Source organism: Podarcis pityusensis, assembly GCF_964106645.2.
Source record: "Podarcis pityusensis genome assembly, chromosome: 4".
NCBI classification, from domain to species: domain Eukaryota; kingdom Metazoa; phylum Chordata; class Lepidosauria; order Squamata; family Lacertidae; genus Podarcis; species Podarcis pityusensis.
The window spans coordinates 61382546-61404283 of NC_138027.1; the positions used below are offsets into that span (position 1 = coordinate 61382546).

Sequence of the window (21738 nt, forward strand, 5' to 3'; positions counted from 1 at the left end):
GCTGCAGTAAGATTGGGGGGCTGTAAAAAAAGCAAAACACAGTTGCCGTTAATCTGCTTGGTTATCCCAGTTACATCAGTTCAATGTTTGCTGTACAGGATTTTGGAAAGAGACTACACGCTCAATTTTCTGCCTTTAAGTTTGTGGAGTATATTCCTCAGGTTTTCCATTTCTTGGTGAAACTTTTATTCATTAACCTGACTAAGAAGCCAACAAATCTTCAGTGAAGTAGTTTCTTACTGTTTAGAGATGTATGTATAATGTGGTCAACCATGTATAGAAAGGAATGTGCAGAAAAACTGAAAAGAAATTCACATTCCAGTATTTGGTGTTCTGCTTAGGAGAATTGTTCTTAGAACAAAATATAGAAATCAAGTAATTCTACAACTGAGGAAACAATTTTGCTGCAGTCCAGACAAACCAGTGCGTATAGGAGGAAGATTTTGTATTGTGCCCAAAGATTCTTCCATTAGGAAAAGATACCTTTGAATCCAGTCCTTTCCCTATACAAATTATACAGGCTGCCTTAGCTATGCTTGGTGGTGAAATCAAAGTTCCATCTAGTTGCCAGTCTGCTGTTCTAGGGAAGTTTTTTTTTTTTTTTTTAAGGGCAATATGGTGATAGCATTGCCTGTTTGTCCATAGCCTCTGGTATTTAGAAATACACTGCATTACTTTGCAGCATAAATAAAGCTCTTGTTTGCAGCCATGGTGTTTGGCTTGTCCTCACACACTTTTAAAGGTCAAGGGCTCAACCTCAGCACATTCTATTTCACATAAGCCTCCATTCTGCTACTCAATCAAGGAGAGTCCAAAAACAAACAACCTCATAAACTGGAAGTGTACTAGGATGTACTTTTAAAAGAGCATACCTACATTCAAATGAATCCCAAACTGGCTTAGAAACAGTAAATAACAATAGTATGATAGAATAGATAATATGATAGAATATGATAGAATAACATAATAGAATGTCACAAAAATGGCATAACTCATACAGAACAATTAACAAATCAGTAAAACAATTACAATCTATAAAACTTTTTAACAAAGCAACTAAAAAATAAGCTAAACATCACAGTTAAAGCAAAAGTCATATATGATTAACAAATCAATACAGCATTTATAATTTATATAAAGTTATAACAATTAATAATAAACAATATTAACAGCATTGACAAAATAGTAAACAAAAAGTAAACAAAGCACTGTTAGTTTCTAACACACACACAAACACACACTCCACACTCCCACAACTCATGATCTCTCTCTATTCAGCTCATTAAAATACACATACACATAGTGCTTCTGAAGATTCCTCAGGCTGGAGGTGGGGCAGGACAGGTGAAACCAATCACCCCATAATGACAAACAGAGCCTCTCTTCTCACAGTTCTTCCTCTGGAAACCGCTCTCTTATGAAGGCTCTAGGGCTGGAGGTGGTACAAGGCAAGTGGCCGTTACTTATATTTAGTCATCTAAACATGTTCTAAGGTATTATAAAAGTGAATGTTGAAAAATACTGCACATGAAGGTAAGTCTACAGATTTTGTTTTGTCATGTTCAACTGCAAGTAGTTCATAGCTGAATTAGTTTTAAGTCTGCTCTGGTTTTATCATTCCTTTAAAAATAAAAGGCTAATACACTATTTTTATAAGAGCACCTCCTGGGAATTGTTCTGCAAACGTATCACCATAGTACTTTTGCTTATCTGTTAGAAACCAGAAAGGATAATTTAACCAATCTATCCACTTTCAGCACAAGTTCACTAAGATATTATTGCTAGCAAAAGCATGTCAAGGACACATATTTAGCCATTTTTTTGATAGAAAAAAATGAAATATGTGCACAGTATTTACATACTTATATAGCAAGCAACCAGATCTTCACACTCGGTTTCTATAGACACAGGTGTGCAGAGAATATAAGGAAAATGAGCAGTCAGGCAGGAACATTTGAGTAATCAAGTCACCTCTGTTGGAAACAGTGCCATACAATTTATCTCTCCTCTTTCAAATTTGATATGTTATTAATACAAGAAAGAATTGGATGAAATCTGTTCCCTCCCAGCCGTTCCATTTAGATCTGAATACTTTGCATCACTCTGCCAAATGGAGGGTTTTAATTGTTTGGTGGTAGGTCTACGGTGTGTTCATACTTGCAAAGTGGTGTTATATGGCAGTGAGGGTTATGATAACACACTGAATTTAAATGTGTAGCTTTTCTACATCTGACTGAATATCTAAGCTGTTAAGGCTATGTATCCCCCCACTCCCAAATGCAATATTGTCAATTAATTCAGCACAAGATCACAATGGTTATTTTCCTGCTCCAATGTTTTAATTTTTTACAATTGAGTATGTTATTTGGGCAAAGTGCCATGCAATTTTCACATTTCCTCTCAATATAATACAGCTTTCAGAATTGCTTTTAGCAACTGAATACAGTGCAGTTGGCTTAACAAAGATGCACTGGTGAATAGAAAGGATGAACAATTAACAGAAAGGGCTTCTCAGGGAGCTTAAAAAAAAGGATTGTCACTTATTGTTTAGATGTCTATTAAAGTTAGTGACTCTTTCAAAGTTAACAAGAGACTCACATGCCTTGCATAAATTGAATAACAAGACAAATAAGGTTCCTGTAATTTTTTAACAACAATGAGCCCCTATAGCCTACCTACCTTGTTATATTATCTCCTTGAGTGCAGTATTGCAGCTGTAGTGGTGAGCACTATATCGTATTTATAGAAGGTTGTTTGGTTTATTCATCGTCTTTTAGTTTCACTGATGGCAACAGAGTTACACAATATCTTGTCCCCACTCTTCTGTTGGTGAAAGTGTGATTTCATTGCATTTCATAAAGGGCTTTTAATGTAATGCAATGAAAGCACTTATGTTGGGTGCCAGTTAGCTACCAGGCTAAATGCAAGGTTCTGGTTCTGGTGTATAAAGCTATATACAGCTTGGGATGAAGATATCTCAAAGATCGCCTCACCCCTTATTTTTATCCAGTCAATCACAGTGCTCTGAGGTGAGAGCTTCTGACAGATACCATCTTATCAGGAGGCCTATTCTCCAGCTCAGCTGGCTAGAGCGTGGTGCTGATAACACCAAGGTTGCAGGTTCAATCCCAATGTGGGACAGCTGTATAGTCCTGGACCAGATGATCCTCATTCTTCCAGATCTGCAATTCTGTGATTCTGCACATTATAGGAATCAGGCCTTTAGTGTTGTGGCACCAGCCCTTTGGAATGCCTTCCCCTTAAATATCAGACAGGAGCCATCTCAGTTGCCTTTTTTGTGCCTTCATGAGATATTCTTCTTTCAACAAGCCTTTTATGTTGAGATGTTTCCCAGTCTGCATCTGTGTTGGAATTGCTTTTAAGATGTTTTTATTGTTTTATCACTTGTTGCTTGTCACCCTGGGCTTTTTTGGGAGGAAAGTCAGGATATAGATTTAATAAATAAATAAAGGTTCTTTTGTACACATACTGGGCACTGTAGATGGGCCTATTTCAAGTCCATGCCATTTTCACCTCTTTTCTTACTTAAAAGTCTATCCCATCCCATCCACACTAATCTGTTAAAAATAAATAATCTATACAAACTATCACATTCAGATATTCATTCAAAAGAATGTTTTCCCCTCAAACTGCACATTTCTCATTGTACTTTCGATACATTTTTTAAAGCAATAATTACACTGGAATATTTTGGAAATATGGTGGAGGAGCAAATACGATGTGCGAAATATGGGGGATAAGTGAATTTCAGTCTGAATATTAGTTCTGGAGGTACAGATCAGATCAATTCACAGTGTAATTCTCTGAGATCAAATTCTTCAAGCATTCTTGCTGGAAATGGCTTCCTTTTATCAAAAAGAGTAATAGGATTTGAAGGGCATTCCACATAAGATCCATCACACAGTGATTTATAATTAGCTGAAGCCGTTTAAAGCAGTTTCAGTGTTATAAGTTAAGAATGACTACTCTGAATATTTGCTATGCTACTGCTTCTACTAATACTAAATTAAAATAATAAAGCTAAGCATTATAAATGAGTATTTTCATTTGTTTCTTATAGTAAAAAATAATAATACAATGATAGAATACCTTTAATAGCTGCATATGCATTTGCGAATGCTAGCAATAATTGTTACTTGTTTCTAAGAGAAATAGTGTAAGTCTGAGTGAAAATAATTTTATTGCATACGACCTAAATGTGGTTCAAATATCTGCTTCACAGAAAGCTATATACACTTACCTATCAAACCTACCTCATATAGGATATTAAAATATGGCATGACTATCAGGATCTGCTGTGTGGTGGGCTAGAACTGCAGTCCAAATGGCCATGGAATACACCCCGTGGAGAGGAATTCTGCATTTCAATCAGCTACTGAAGGTCACAAGCAGGCTGCCTGGAGTAAACTTGTAATTTATATATCAACTTAGGTAGCAGTTGGGACATGTCAGGGAGTGGGGGAATATCATGGGGGTTTGGGGGGTTGTTGTTTTTTTTGTTTACTCTAATTGCAAATATTGTGCTACGAAGCACAAGAAAATAAAATGAAAATTGACTTTTATCATAGAATATTTCATGGAAAGCTTGACGTTTACATCTTCCTACCCTATATATCGGGTGGAACAGACCAGTATTTAAATACCATTAAATACGGTGCTTTCTCCACCTCCAAATATTCTTTTACTTTTTTTAAAAAACAAGATTTAGATGGGGGGGAATAAACTCTGAAAAATCTCCTCTGCAAAATTGATATTTAAACAAATGCTTACGTTTCATTAAAAGTAAATGGAGATAAGCAAAATAACATGTTGCTGCAAAAAGGCAGATTAAAAAAAGTAATATATGAGAGAGTGTGTGTTGACTATGGGGGAAGGGCAGAGTTCTTACTGTGGAACACTAATACAGTGGTACCTCGGGTTAAGTACTTAATTCGTTCTGGAGGTCCGTTCTTAACCTGAAACTGTTCTTAACCTGAAGCACCACTTTAGCTAATGGGGCCTCCTGCTGCTGCCACGCCGCCGGAGCACGATTTCTGTTCTCATCCTAAAGCAAAGTTCTTAACCTGAAGCACTATTTCTGGGTTAGTGGACTCTGTAACCTGAAGCGTATGTAACCTGAGGTACCACTGTAGTCTTTACGAATCCTTGACATGCACCTTTCTAGGATGATGCAGATACATTTCAATGTTCTGATGCTAAAAACTGCATTATAAGTATCAGACAAAACTGCTTTGCAAATATTGGCTGCAGCCTGTGGTTAGTGTGGAGGCAGCTTAAACACAAGTCCTAATTTGGGCAACATGGTGTGGCCTAGTCAGAAAAAGAACAAAGGAGCAAAGCAGTTGCAATTTCCTCTTCAGGAGGTTGAATTCCCACGCAGTCATGGTAAGCCATAGTTTGGCTTATAAGGTCATGTATTTATTTCATAATTATATAATGTTGTGTGTTACTGTTTGAAAGCAATATCTTGCTAATTTACATGTAATGCCTGGAAAGTCCTCCTCTTGTACAATCTAATACAGTGTGAGTACTGAGGAAATAAAATGAATGCAAGGATAAAACTGGTTTTCTAAATAAAATATGTTTTTCTATGTAATTGGAAATCAACTAATGTATCATATACAGGGCAACTTCTAGATTTACCGGTATGTTCATATAGTTACAAAGCCCTCATTTGAGTGGGGGGAAAAATCAATTTTGAAGGCAGATCCAGAGAGACCTATATATACCTCAAATCACCTTTATGTTTTTCATAAAATTAATGCAAAATTTATATACATCCAATATGGAGCAAACCTTAGCTGTTCTGGAGACTGAGAATTTGTCTTCATTCAAGTGGGACAATCTCATAGTTCACTCTGGCATAGCAAGCAGTGCATGAAAAAGGCATTTATATCAAGCCTAAGTAAATATTGTAAATTCCCTGGAGAAGAATTTCTCTTTTGGTGTTAAGAAATCCAATATTTATTTAGTTTTTCATGCTGTTCCATACTACCTGGAATTAACACCTATTGTTTTAAGAATTTCAGGTACTATAGTTCTGGATGTATAGTTGACATGTTTTAGAGTCTTAAGGAAATATTCCTAAATTTGTGAAACTCTTCCTCAGATGTTGTCTGGCTCTCTTACACCTTTGAGACCAACTCTGATTTTGCTTCTCACAATACTGAGATGAAAGTAAACTCTTACTTCTCCACAACCATCTTTGCATTTTCAGAATGAAGTTTGACCTTCCTTAATCTTTCCATAGGCCTCTCAATATTACTTTGAGAGAATAAATCAACTTTAAAAGGCAAACTGAATATCAGCATCTGTGAAACAAGTATAAAAATTCTGCAGCTCGGGGCATCCCAAAAGTTAACAGGATTGTATCAATTGCTGCCATTCTGCTTGTACAACAGAATTTCACTTGTACAATGGAAACACCTGCCCTTATCCCCTTCAGTCTCCTGCACACCCTGAAAATCTGCTCCAGAACATTGGAGGATGATTGAAAAGAGGAGAGGAGAGGAAAGTTCTGCTGTTTGAGTGGAATGCTGCTCATACAGCATTGGATACAATCACATATACATAATAATACTATGCTATAGCATCCTGCGTTTTCTCAGAGCCAGCTCCTTTGTTACACATGTATGGAAAAGAGAAGCACTCTTCAGGTAGCTGGGCATGTGGATACCCCCTCTCATGAGACCTGTGGGCTCTGATGGTTACCTGGTGCTCATAGATCTCACAGGTAAGACTGTTCAGTCGTACTTTATATAATACAGTCTAAAAGGGGGAAGTAACCCAAGCAATTTGTGCTTCTTCTTCAGTTATATGCCATTTTTGAGCTGGCGCTATGTAGTTTTTGATACAGGGAAAACAAGGAGATATAGACAGAACTGTGTCTCATAAGATATGTTGATGTAAGCCTGCAGTTAGTAATGTACAACACAGCAGTGGTTAAAAAACAGATTGCTATTAGTGTTAAATGAGGGCAGTCAAAAAGATTATGCATATTCAAAATTATGATGAGAGAATACAATATGCTTTGTACAATTTTTAAACAATAAATATTAACTGATATTTTCACTTTTCGAAGTGGCTCGGTTATAGTACTTTCAGATGTACCAATAGATTTATCAACATTCTGAAAATATTTCCATCTGGATGTAAAAAGCAAAAGTAGTTGTGTTGGTGCATAAGAAAAATCCCCACCATCCATACTTGGGCAATACCTTTATTAGGACTAACCAAAATGTCCTTAAATCAGGGCAAGCTTGACATTTTTGGTTGATCCTAATAAAGGTATTGCCCAACCATGAATTTTGGGCTATATTGATATGTACATAATATCCCTGAGATTTATCTCAGCACTTTGCAAAGTCTGCTATTTAGGACCTTTCACATTTACTGAGTTCTATAATAAATTCAGAAGAGAGTTTAGTTGATCAGAAAGATGTAATTAAACTTGCACAATGCACCCCTATATAGCTTTTATACTGAAAATACTATTCCAATATGTTAGCATCTTGATGCAGACTGTGATAGGCAAAGCTTAAAATACTGGGAATCTGCCTTGCATAGCACATTCATCCAATTTAAGATGACATGATTTAAGCAACTTCTAGAACAAGCATATGCTTATTTGGCTATCTGAATCTTCTTGCTTCCCTAGAAAGAGTTATGTGGGGTCCACCTTGGGATTTTGTAGAATAGTTGCCCTAAGGCTGTTGTACTTATTTCAACAACTTAAAGTCGAGCTTGTTCTCTTAGACAATGGTTTATCTATTGGGTAGTGGAATGGTGCCAATTTTTGCCCTTTGTTCACCACCATTTTTGTATGGAAGTGAGAGCTGGACCATAAAGAAGGCTGATCGCCGAAGAATTGATGCTTTTGAATTATGGTGCTGGAGGAGACTCTTGAGAGTCCCATGGACTGCAAGAAGATCAAACCTATCCATTTTTAAGGAAATCAACCCTGAGTGCTCACTAGAAGGACAGATCGTGAAGCTGAGGCTCCAATACTTTGGCCACCTCATGAGAAGAGAAGACTCCCTGGAAAAGACCCTGATGTTGGGAAAGATGGAGAGCACAAGAAGAAGGGGACGACAGAGGATGAGATGGTTGGATAGTGTTCTCGAAGCTACCAGCATGAGGTTGACCAAACTGCGGGAGGCAGTGGAAGACAGAAGTGCCTGGCGTGCTCTGGTCCATGGGGTCACGAAGAGTTGGACACGACTAAACAACTAAACAACACACCACCCTTTTTAACATGCATTATTTTCCCATTGCATCCTTACAGTACCAGCTCAAGACATTTTGTTGCCTGACTCAATTCAAATGTGGTCTTGGCTAAATCCAGTACCTTACTTTACAATTCAGACAATAATTTCTGTCTCTAACTCCTGCATTCATTGCACAGCCTAAATTTGACTTCATTGGCAGAACCAGCATCCCTACCCAGTTTCAGTGTTACCAGTGACCCAGATTATTGAATAATAATAAATTGTATATGCTCCTAAAATCACTCTGAAGTTTCTGATTTACATTCAGGAAATGAAGGACTTCAGAGGAGTGTACAATGGAGTGGTGTTCTCTGTGTTGTGATGGTGGGATGTGTGTGTGTGAGTCATGTATATGAGCTGAAAATTGGGAGTGGAGTAGAGCATCCTTACACATCCGCTAGCCCAGCGTTTCCAAAGTCAGTAGGGACACAAGTATCAACCAGTTCTCAAATGGTAAAATGAGAGTGCTAGGATTCACTACTAGAAACTATGCATCTGATGTTCATGGGGAATGGACTGTTACAGCATTATAACAATAGGTACATAGGAAAACTTCCATCTAATGCATGATAGGAGACTCAATCCAATTTCTACACCCTGGCACTAGTTACTAAAACAGATTATGTTGCCTAACAAATGGCAACAGACCTGGTTGGAACTATGCACTATACCCATCACCCCCTACTTTCCTGGTTTATATTGTCATCTACTGTACACACCTAAAGGACCAAACAGAAACGGTGTAAGATTATACGAAATAATGGCACAAGCTCATGGCTTAGCTGACCTTACCCTTGCCAACTGTTGTAGTTTTTTGTGTGTCCCCCACCTTATTATTTACCTTTCCCTTTTTGCATTTTGACATGATGTTTGTAGCTGGCATTGTATTGTTATCAAAATCTTAAGAAACACTATTGAAACATCAACAATGGGGTAAAGAGAGATGTGTGAACCAGTCTTTAATGTGTGGTCAGTGTGTAAAATTCAGTCCGTAGTTAATATTTAGCAAAAATTCAAAAGAATCTTAATAGTTAACACAAGTTAATTTTTGAATTCCGGATGAAAATCTTGAAATACCGTATAAACTCAGATTTTGGAACTAGAGCTAATCATTGTGCTGAAAAACTTGGCACATCTACGTAGCACTTTCAGGAGAGTTTTCCATGTTAGGATTTCCCATCTAGCTTGTATGTTCTTTATTTATTGATTTATATGATTATGCTGATAGGAAAAGTCTGCAGAAGCCCCATACGCACCTACTCTTCTCACCTTTCATGGTCTCAGAACCATAGTCATTAATGTCCCATAGTTAGCCATCATAGTTAGCCAGATTTACATTTTTGGAGAAGTAAGATAAAAATGCCCTACTATATAGAGCATTAAATATCACAATCAAATGAATTAGCAGGATATGTTTATTATGGTTGTATAATTTGAGGTGGGGTGCTACAAAATGATACACTGTTTATATATTACTATTTTTTAAGTGCAGAGACCATTTTTTGAAACTAAAGGAAAAATTCTGTTGTATATCTATACCAGCAAACAGTTCGTGAGGAGACAACTGTTGTGATGACTGAAGGTATGACTGTGGAAACCTCTTATGTGCCTTCTGCATACCTGGCAGAAATCCTTCGGCTTCTACAAGCTTTGTCTGATGTGGAAGACCTCCTTAATTCTCCCAGTCTGCAGGGGAGGGACTGTGAGGATCTTGTCAGACAAGAAGAGTGCCTCATGGTAAGACTCAAACAATTTGAATAATTTGAATAATAATTTGAAGGTAATGTGCCATTGCACAGTGATATAGTTCACAAAAGTTGCCAGAAGACTCTGTTGCTTCTCCTTTGGTCAGTTTTTTTTCTTTAATTTTCTCTCTTGGCATTAAAAAAAACACCAGAAACCAATTTCCTAAACTAGGTTGCAGTCCTAACTCCACTTACCTGAGAGTTAACCCCATTAAAAGGGCTTAGTCCCAGGTAAATGGGGTTAGGAAATACAGGCCATATCTAACACAACAGCTCTGTTAGTGCAACGGACTCCCATATGAGCAACAGAACTTACTCTCCTGTCCCCATCATTTTCCTATGCCCTTAACATCAGCTTTGGAGGGTTGGCAGACCACCGTAAAAGATTTTGGGGCACACGGGAAGAGGACAGCAAACCTCACTAGTTCAGCATGAGATACACACTGAGTTAAAAAATGAAACATAAGCAAATACTAGAAAGAGGACAAATGTACAGAAACAACTACGCAAAGCAGTGACAACAAAACGTCTTTAGGCAATTTTTAAGGTTTTTTTTGTTAGTAATAAAAAAGAAAATATATAAATGTCAATGTAACAGTAGTGTATATATCCATAAATAAATGATAAACAATACAGTACAAAGTTATTTGATATTAATTAAATCAGTCCATAACCATTTTATGTTTATGTTGCTCCTAATATATTATTCAATATTTTCTTGAATCTTACGCCCAGATTACTTTTTAAAGTATATCATGACATTGTTGTTGCTATTCTTCACTAAAAAAACAATTACTCTTGCTGATGTGGTTAGATTATGCAAAAATTAGATACTATATAAATTACTGTTATTTGGTCCTTTACTGTTATGTGTTTTCCATGTTGTCAACTGTATTGGTCAGAGAATCAATGGCCCAGCAAAAGGATTAGTAGCAGATGAATGGATCCCCATTAGTACTCTTTAATGTCACACATTTGTGCATCTTAGTATGAATTATTTCCATAACTAATCACTTGTTATTCCACATGTATTTGATATTATTGTAGCTGACACCAACTTTAATGATACTGATTAACATGGTTACAAGTAACTATTGCTGTAGGTTTAATTTAACTGAACTATTAAAATGTCAAGAGATGGTAGTTGTGGGCACAGTTCCATCTTCCTCCGAAATAAATCTATCACAGTAGCCAAATAGATCTTGCAGATTCATATGCTTTCGTAAGGGATATAGTTTTGATCTGAGCTTCGTAATGAATGAATATTTATTTCCTGGTAAAATCATTCATCATTGTCATTATCCTGGAATAAAAATAGAAACCTGGCACATAAATTGTATAGCTGCTGGTTGGAGAAGGTTTAAAATTAAATTGTGGTTGATTTTTTATCCCTAGTAGATTCACATGAATCAAATTTCAAGACAGTAGTAGGTAGAAGTATGTTTTAAAGTCGTTTGTTAACTGTTTTTTGATAGCATGTTTAATTAACACCCTTTTATGGGAAACTAAAACTGGTCCCGAGTTAAATAGTCTCATCAATAGCCATCAGTTGCAGCCAAGGTTATGGAATCAGCTTAGATACCCTGGTTTCCATAGAATCCAATACATGGCCCTATGAGGACTAAGTTTTAGGTTGTCTGCAAATGGGATTTTGCTGATCAACCACTGAATCTGCAGTCCTGTTGTTCACAGTAGTGGAAGGTGACAGAGGCAGACTGATCAGGCCCAATGTCATCATGTAGCCAACTGGAGATTCCGAAAATTCTGGAGTCCCACCCTCTCTCTGCTCTCAGAATGCCATGATTTGGGACTTTCCTCTGGAATGTATACTGCCAGTGAGCTACCTGCCTTCCCACACATTTGGTGGCTGGCAAGAGGCTAACTGAGTCTAAGAACTGGGCAAAGGGACATCTCCAACTAATCTCTCCTGCACTGTGTAAGGGGTTTTTGGATTGTTCTGCTTGTTAAGTGAGAACATAAACCAAGCGGGCAAAAATAATGGGAGTAACCTTTCCATCCTTATAAATAGACACAGTATATTGCTATGGTATATATCAGAGGCAGATTTAGGGGCGTGTGACTGGTTTGGTCACACTGGACAACTGTGATGAAGAATGGAAGGCGAGAGACAGGGGTGCTGAATTTGGGCATTGCATAGGCTGCTGATGAAATTTGAGACCCCTTGGTCTGCCACTCTGTGTGTGTGTGTGTGAGAGAGAGAGAGAGAGAGAGAGAGAGAGAGATCCAGAATCTTCTTCCTGAAAGAACCAGCCATCAGTCTTCATGTTCCCCAGTAGTGTAGTGTTAACACTGTGCTCTTCCTATGATTTGCTCATTGTTTTCCTGTGCATTATATCCTCATAACAACACTGTGACATATGTTAGACTGAAAAATAGTGAGTTGCATGCAAAAGGTACGTTCCTCTGACAGTGACTGGCCTAAGTGATCATTCAGTAAGTTTCATCAGTGAATAGTGAACCTAGGCTACTCAATTCTAGTAGAACATTTCTAGGCTGGTGGTTTACTCAATCATTGATAAATCAGGCCAGGAATACGTTAATAAAAGTTGTTTTCCATAAGGATTATTTCTGACAGCACATAGCATTTGTAGGTGAATAGAAATCTCCACTAAAATGTCAATTCCAGATAATTATAACCCTTTGTCTCTGCCTTGGCTGTGATTTTTGTCCTTATCCCCAAAGATTATATATGTAAATCCACCAGTTCTCCTTAGGAATCCTCACCATTTCTGTTTATGCTAGATATTCATTAATCACTCTAAACCTTTCATTCTCCCAGCAAGAATGCATACATAATCCTCTTTAAATGTGCTGGATTTATGAAAGTTGTAGCAAATATTATGATTCATAGTTCTAGTACATATTTAAGACTGCGATTAAGTAGTGGATCTTTTTCTCTCATTCATGAATGGTACAAGCTGTGCTTCTCTCATTTATGATATCAATATAAAAACTGAAATATGATTACAGATTTGGTATTCATTCCAGAACAATGCCTCATCCTGTAGATATTTTGTTTTCTAAAAATATATTTGCATTTTTGTAAAAGAAATGCACATCTGGATTCTATCAAATAAGCCTAGGAAAGAACTGAGGAACTCAATTTTAGAAATGAAGTGTAAATGGTAAAGTTTAAAATAGCCCTTCCCTGTAGCTGAGCAAAACCCAATTAACCACAATCCATAGAACCAATGTGAATGAATACACTTTCCAACCTGATTTGGATGCTTGGCACACAAATTTCTGAAAAGTCAAATTACTAGAGAATGTTGTTCTTAACTGTCAGAGAGAGGCAAATTTTAGGAAACAAAAATAAATGGCCATCAAAATTCCTTTGATTTGATTTCACTTTCAAGAGCAATGAAACTGATACCGTTCCCAAGCGCTATTGCCACTTCATCTGCTAATGGGCTTCTCTAAGCCTTTCTTTCTTCATTCTTAAAATGAAATCAGTGCACTTTTCCTAGCCAGTTTACAAACACACTGATGGCATCTAAAGCAGCTTAAACATATTTCTACTCTGCAAATACATGCCTGCCTGAGGAGAGCCAGTGCCAGTGGCTGGCCACTGAGGGTGGGAGCTGAGAAGGGCACCCAGCAGAACTGGTACGAGGATGGGGGCACAGATAGCGGCAGGGAGAAGGTGCCTCCTGCCTCATTGGTCAATCGAAGGCTGCCTTCCCTTGCTCCAGCAGTAGCCCGGAGCAAGAAAAGGCCAATCCATCTATTTATTTTGCGGTGACCTGAGTAAATATGGTTGGACACGAGTACGGGGTGCATAAGGGGTGCCTTTACTCACACATGCATTCTCTCTCTCTCTGACACACACTCACACACAGAACGTTAAACAAGCCATTTCTCCTTTGCCTCTTATATTAGACCTTTCCACTAAACCTCTCCACCAAAACTCCCCTCGCTTTTCTTTTACTCCCCAAGTCCATTAATTCCCTCACATACACACTCCAGGGCTATAACTCCCTCACACTACATCCCTAGTATCTTCTTTGATTTCTACTGACAGCTTCACCTCTCATACAATCTCAGGCCTATATTCATTATTCAATCAAGAGCTAGATGTATTATACGTCTGCTACATATTTTAGACAAACACTTGCTGCTTCTTTTCAATTGTGTCTGATATTCTCTTTTCATCTTTTGTGCTGCTTAACATGGCATTGCAGAAAATTAAAGACAGCCTAGGGAGATACTCAGGACAGATTGAAGTTATTCGCAATAAGAAGACTGCAGTTTTAAAAAGTGCCACACCTGGAGAAGCTGGAAGGATACAGGAAAAGCTGACGCAGCTTACTTACCAGTGGGAAAAAGTTAACAAGATGTATCAGGACCGACAAACGTAAGTAACTTATTTACAGTAGTTCATTATCTTAACAAGCCTCATTAGTATTTGGCTTACATTGTGCAGTGGCACCTTTGAATATTCTCTGTGGAAAATATTTTGCTGATTTCGGATTGAATCTGTCTTAATATGTGGATGGTCTTGGTATTTCTCTATGGATAATGTATTCATACAATCATTTGACTAAAACTAGATTAATGCACCTCACTGTATTATTGCAACTAAGCTAATATAGATATCTTCCTCAATAAAGAGGCTATTGTTTTTCTTACTTTTTGGGATGATAGAATAATAAGAAAAAAAGGAGGAGTGGGTTTGGAAAAGTAGTTCAGGTCTAGCTGTCACTCTTAAGACATAGCAGTTTCTTTTGTGATAGAAGCCACTGTGTACCTGTAATTATTTAAGTATAAATGGTGCTTTTGGAAGTACTCTATAAAATATGCACAGATTGTTGCAATCATAGTGAATTTTGGTGGAAGGAGTTGGGTGAAAAGAAGGCTGTATCTTTATTGAGATTAATCAGGACTGCAAATAGTTTGGCAATGTATCATGAGGAACTTGAGAACGGTATTGAGGAAGTCCAGTGATAACCCAGGGCCAACTGCAAGGTAAAACATTGAGGCAGAAGAAAGCAGAGGCCAGTGCAGTTTGGCCATTGTTGCCTTTAAGCCACCATTGCTTTCTAAGTATAAGACTGGGAAGTGCACCAAATCTCAAGGTTTCTTCATGAAGCCCTGCCTAGTTTAGTGGATTATAGAAGTCTCTTCCCAGTCTAAGTCCAAGTAAGACTGGAGTACCTGGCTGCTGTAAAGGCATGTTGCAACATGAGAAGTACAGACGTCTGAATACAAATATCCTGCTGGTGTGCTTGCACCATGCGGACCTTGCCACCACCTTGCCCCTTCCCTTCTCCCTCCTGGTAAGCTACAGCAACACTGCTGACATGAGGTCAGTTAAGAACTGCTGCCCTGGCCTAGTAACTCCTCTGTCTGTATATATGATGTGTGAATGGAGCTATTAATGTTGGCTTCTTTGTACTAAATGTGGTCCATGATATCATGGTACTTATGTCATGTGGCACAGTATTTTCTATGGCAGACAAGATAATTTATTGATGAGAATCTAAAGTAGCCCTAAAATGTGAATACTATTAATTAAAATGTGATTGGTGGATTTAAATTTTGTCTTCTAATTATTGTTATACTGATAGTAAACACAATAAAAAGGGACACACTCTTAAATTTAATTGCCATTATTCAAAGGCAAAATTCTATAGCAGCAGCAGGGGCTATATTGTTTCAATATAGGAGTGGTTTTTCAGAAGTGTTTAGTGTTTGCATTTTGTTGTATGAAACTTTGATGTGCTTTTGGCGAGCAAGGGTAGTAATCAGTGTAGAATATAATAATAAGAGTATATTGTTTCACCATTGAACAACAAATATTTAACACATCTAAGAACAACTTTATATCAGATGTGTTAAAATGAACTGCAAATTATATTCCACACTGTAGATGTGCATAGAAGTGTATTTTATTAAAATGCAATCTGTATCTAGCTCTTGTTTTGGTTCATTCTTTGATATTTCTCTCCCCCTGCTTTCTCCCAGTGTGATACATTAAACAGCTAACCTTGTATTGGCTTTCTTTAGGTCGTTTAGGCTGTAATCCTATAAAAACTTGCCTGAAAGTAAGTCTCATTGAGTTTTCTTCTGACTAGACATGCATAGGAATGCATGAAATGACTACAGGACTGAGCTGAGAAGATAATTTGGAACTGGGAAAAATATGCCATTAATCCCCTATATGTCATTGCTGTTTGGCCTCCTCTTCTAAAGCGCAACTTAGAGACAGATGTATGATCTGGGAAGGTTTCCAGGTTCTCTCTTTGTGTGTGTTTCCCCCTTTTTAAATTAGACAACTTGGCATTGTCTGCATTATGCAGGATTCTTCTGTTTGTCTCTGTGCCATCTGTGGCAGTGAAAATGAGTTATATTTGCCTCACATGGTGAGGTGCTCACCAAGAGAATAACAATGTTTTCTCAAAGCTTAGCCTCAGACACATTTTTGCTCTCTGCTAAACAAAAAGGAATTCTGTGATTTATATTATTATCATCACCATCATCATCATCATCATCCCTCTTGCTAGATTCCTCTGGCAGTCTGCAAGGGGGGGGCAGCAAATCTAGGAAGCAGGGCTTTGGCTCAGCCTTATTTATTGAATATATATTATTTAAACACTCTTGCCCAAATAACACAAAAATTGTAAACCCTGATTTACCCCTTCCCAAAAATACCCTCCCCAAAATACCTCCAGGACTGATTTTGTTGATCTAGTAGTTACTCTAGCATATCATATGGTGATCTAGCATATCATATGGATGTGTTGCCGCTGTCACATGCTGACAGCTTCTAGCAGCCACAGATAAGAGTTGAGTGTAGGGTGGGAACCAGAGATGGTATGAGGTATGAGCCACTCATGGAGGAAGGGTGTGTGGTGGGTGCAGTTCGCCCTGGGTGTCATCCCTGAGGGGGGGTGACATTGCCGTCCCGTCCCCTGGGATGCTTGCCCTGCCCCCGAGTGCACAGCATGTGCGCTGCTCTGGGTGCCGGAGCAGCTAGCTCCGCCTCTGGTATGAGCAGAGCCAGTCCTGCCACTAGGCACAGAGAGGCATCTGTGTCAGGATGCAGAAGTCCTCAAGGTGGCACCTCTTTGGGTTCCCAGTCTAGCTCGCCACCTCTGTCAATAGTGGAGAAGTGGAACCAGCATCAGTGCCAATTTGGGGTAAGATCTCACCTCAAATTGCATAAGATCTTGCACTATTTTGATCTCACCCCAAGTTGGTGTTGATGGCAGTGGTTCTTCTCTGATAGCAGCGGATGTAGCAGATTGCACAGGGCAGGAGGTGGCGGTGGCAGAGTAGATGGTGCAGGCCGCGGCAGCAGTGGCAGGGCAGCACTCAGGTGGTGAAACAAGACATGCCACCCCTGGGTATGAGGCAGAGATTCTGTGCTCATTTTTTAAAATTGAAAATGCATTAAATTACGTGGTGATGTTCCAAGTAAAGGTTCTTCATACTGGAGCACAAGAATATTAATGTATGTATGGGCTCTTGCCATCAGCACATGAGAGGGTCTTACCAAGATGCAAAGCAATAATGCAGTTTATTTCTTAGCTGACTGTTAACAAAGTAAGTACCAGAAGACACTGAAGCATAAAATGTTAAATTGCATGAACTTTCATTTTGTTTTCTGGTTTAATCTTTTTCTCGCCATAGTGTCACTTTTGCTGTCACTATTTTACTGGGCTGTTCTGGAACGTGGCCGTGTCCCTGAAGCCATCTGTGTTTTTCTCAGAATCATCTGAGCTGCACAGAAATGCTTGGGAAAACGGAGATTAAGGCAGACAATATGGCCTCTAGCACTTCGCTTCTAGTTATAAGAAGTGGAAGTATCATTACAATTCTGCCCTTGAGACATGGATCAAGAACCTTGCCAACATGCATTTTTGATGCTTAAACTTCAGGATTGGTTTTAGAAACGGTGGCGCTCTCCTCCCTTGCGCTTTCAGATTCAATTTTTGTGTTAGTCACTTTAGTGTACATATATATTTTTGCATTTCAGTACAATATCTTGTGTTAAAATGTTTTTCAAAGGAGTAAGGAAATAAGCATATAGGTGATTCCATTCTAGTGAGCAAATACAATAACATCAAAATATCAATGAGTGAGTGAGACCCTTTTATTTGCTTCTGCTTTTCCTGTCAAAAAAGGCATTGCTGTTTCTCTGTACTGGTCTGACTATTATTTCATAAATTATGCGAGTAAACAATGTTTTCAACATGTAGGCCAATTAGTTTGTTTCTGGCAATTGCCACCATCCGATTCTACCAAAATAAACAGGCTATTTGACAAACCATCATTTTGTTAAATAAAACAAATGCAATCTAAAGAATACTGTTGGTTTGATGCTACAGATTATTACATTTTCAGTGCACAGCAAGACTGGCATAAGAGTGGGCATCATAATTCACCAAAGGTAAATACTTAGCTTATATTTTGTGGTCAAATAGCAGCAAAATGTGATTAACAATTAGAATTGTCAAAAAAATTCATTATTCCCTTGTTTGGAATACAGCCTTTAGTACAATATTCCAATCTGATGCAAGAATTAGAAGCCTATATTGCTAATACTTATCTGCTTCGGATTGTAATCTGAGATGGAAAAGAACTTCCAGCTGTATTCTGCCTCATAATAACTCACTCATTTCCAGTGCCTCTCCAAACCTGGCTATTGTAGATGCAGCTACTGCAGGAAGTAGGCTTCTCTTTCCCCCTCCCTGGGTGCATATGGATCACTATTACAGCAGCAACCCATGTGTTGGTGCCTTTGAAAATGCATGGGCTCCTGCTGCCTTAGGAGTTAAATATTTTTCCAAGAGGGACATGGAAGAAAGAAGGTATTACATAGGAAGTGGGACCAGTAACTTGAAGATGGGACCATTGGGTTAAGTTCTACTTCCATGTATTTGTTCTACACCTGGAGGGGAATGCAGGGCAGGAGAGACCCACCTGTGCATTCTACAGACTCTATCCTTGTGTTCAAAATCACCAATCCCAACACTAATCATCAAAGGGGTTGCCTCATATTCATTGTCCTTCATTCCTTAGAGTTGCACCCTGATCTCAAACCTACTTTGATTATCTGTTTCCTTGTAAAACATGAATTAGCTCTCCCCTTCCAGGTGTCACCGTCTTGTATCTGTTCTGTTGGCCACTGCTTTTACACAAGTTACTTCAATGACTTAAAATCTTCTTCTTGTGAGTTGCTGAAGGCACTCCCTCATTACATTATTATTTTATTAATCATAATGTCAGAGAAAGATATGGAATCATTTGGCTTGATGTGAATAAGCTTTCTTTGCTATTTCTAAGTGCTTGTGGTCCAGGAACAACTACTATACGAAACAGCATCATGAGATTCTTTGTGAGGTGGTGGGCTGGTGCTCTTAACTGATGCACCAGCCGTAACCTATGCCAATTCCCCAAAAGGCTTCTCCTTGCCAACAGACATCATAGTAATCTTAACTGGATTGAGGCTAAGCCATGTGGCTGATTTCCAGGCCCTTCTTAACCATGCCAAAAATGGAGAAAGCATGGAAGCAGAAAAATCGGATAGTAAACAGGAAAAGATTCATTGATATGCAGTCAGATAGCAATCTTGTCCAAATCATTTATGCAGATACAAATCTGAGAATTTTTTTCTAATTGCAATGTTAGTGCTTGCTTCCACTAATTCATCTGTGACAGACTTTCCCCCTTTCTTTCTAAAAGACTTGGTGCAGGATATAATTTGTTGGACTGCCACACACCCAGCTTTCCTTATTTTCAGTGCTTTATGAATATTAAATAGTAGCAGTTATATGCCATGCTAGGCATATAATTGTTTAAGATGAAGGAATAGGAGTGTCATATTATAAGTACTGAACTTCTTTGTTGTAACTGAGTTTTTTGTTTTGGGGACTAAGAATATTAGATCAGAAAATATGTTTATAGGTTAGAATCATAGAATCATAGAGTTGGAAGAGACCACAAGGGCCATCGAGTCCAACCCCCTGCCAAGCAGGAAACACCATCAGAGCACTCCTGACATATGGTTGTCAAGCCTCTGCTTAAAGACCTCCAAAGAAGGAGACTCCACCACACTCCTTGGCAGCAAATTCCACTGTCGAACAGCTCTTACTGTCAGGAAGTTCTTCCTAATGTTTAGGTGGAATCTTCTTTCTTGTAGTTTGGATCCATTGCTCCGTGTCCGCTCCTCTGGAGCAGCAGAAAACAACCTTTCTCCCTCCTCTATGTGACATCCTTTTATATATTTGAACATGGCTATCATATCACCCCTTAACCTCCTCTTCTCCAGGCTAAACATGCCCAGCTCCCTTAGCCGTTCCTCATAAGGCACCGTTTCCAGGCCTTTGACCATTTTGGTTGCCCTCCTCTGTACACGTTTGTTTGTCAGTGTCCTTCTTGAACTGTGGTGCCCAGAATTGGACATAGTACTCCAGGTGAGGTCTGACCAGAGCAGAATACAGTGGCACTATTACGTCCCTTGATCTAGTTGCTATACTCCTATTGATGCAGCCCAGAATTGCATTGGCTTTTTTAGCTGCCGCGTCACACTGTTGGCTCATGTCCAGTTTGTGGTCAACCAAGACTCCTAGATCCTTTTCACATGTACTGCTCTCAAGCCAGGTGTCCCCCATCTTGTATTTGTGCCTCTCATTTTTTTTGCCCAAGTGCAATACTTTACATTTCTCCCTGTTAAAATTGATCTTGTTTGTTTTGGCCCAGTTCTCTAATCTGTCAAGGTCGTTTTGAAGTGTGATCCTGTCCTCTGGGGTGTTAGCCACCCCTCCCAGTTTGGTGTCATCTGCAAATTTGATCAGGATGCCCTTGAGTCCATCATCCAAGTCGTTGAGAAAGATGTTGAATAAGGCCGGGCCCAAGACAGAACCCTGTGGCACCCCACTAGTCACTCTTCTCCAGGATGAAGAGGAACCATTGATGAGCACCCTTTGGGTTCGGTCAGTCAGCCAGTTACAAATCCACTGAGTGGTAGCATAGTCAAGACCGCATTTTACCAGCTTCTTTACAAGAATATCATGGGGCACCTTGTCAAATGCCTTGCTGAAATCAAGGTAGGCTACATCCACTGCGTTCCCTTCATCTACCAGGCTTGTAATTCTGTCAAAAACGGAGATCAGGTTAGTCTGACATGACTTATTTTTCAGAAATCCATGCTGACTATTGGTGATCACAGCATTCCTTTCAAGGTGCTCACAGACTGTTTGCTTAATGATCTGCTCCAGAATCTTCCCTGGTATTGATGTCAGACTGACTGGGCGGTAATTATTTGGGTCCTCTCTTTTCCCCTTTTTGAAAATAGGGACAACATTTGCCCTCCTCCAGTCTGCCGGGACTTCGCCTGTTCTCCAGGAATTCTCAAAGATGACTGCCAGTGGTTCTGAGATCACATCTGCCAGTTCTTTTAATACTCTTGGATGCAGTTCATCTGGCCCTGGAGACTTGAATACATCTAAACTAGCCAAGTATTCTTGTACTATCTCCTTAGTTATTCTGGGCTGTGTTTCCTCTGCTGAATCATTTGCTCCAAATTCGTCAGGTCGGGCATTGTTTTCTTTATCGGAGAAGACTGAGGCAAAGAAGGCATTGAGGAGTTCAGCCCTTTCTGTGTCCGCTGTTTGCATTTCACCATCTTCTCCTCTGAGTGACCCCACTGTTTCTTTGTTCTTCCTTTTGCTACGAACATA

General features: G+C 38.9%; 1 protein-coding gene across 10 annotated transcripts in view; it reads left to right on the forward strand.

Moving 5' to 3' along the window:
- DMD (dystrophin) overlaps window positions 1–21738 on the forward strand; it is a 1019805-nt gene that overhangs the window by 507965 nt on the left and 490102 nt on the right. For all 10 annotated transcript variants that reach the window (XM_081003446.1, XM_081003453.1, XM_081003448.1 and 7 more), the window contains 2 exons: window positions 9831–10025; window positions 14236–14408. In XM_081003446.1, coding sequence (XP_080859572.1) covers window positions 9831–10025; window positions 14236–14408 — 368 coding nt within the window. The remainder of the gene's footprint in view (window positions 1–9830; window positions 10026–14235; window positions 14409–21738) is intronic.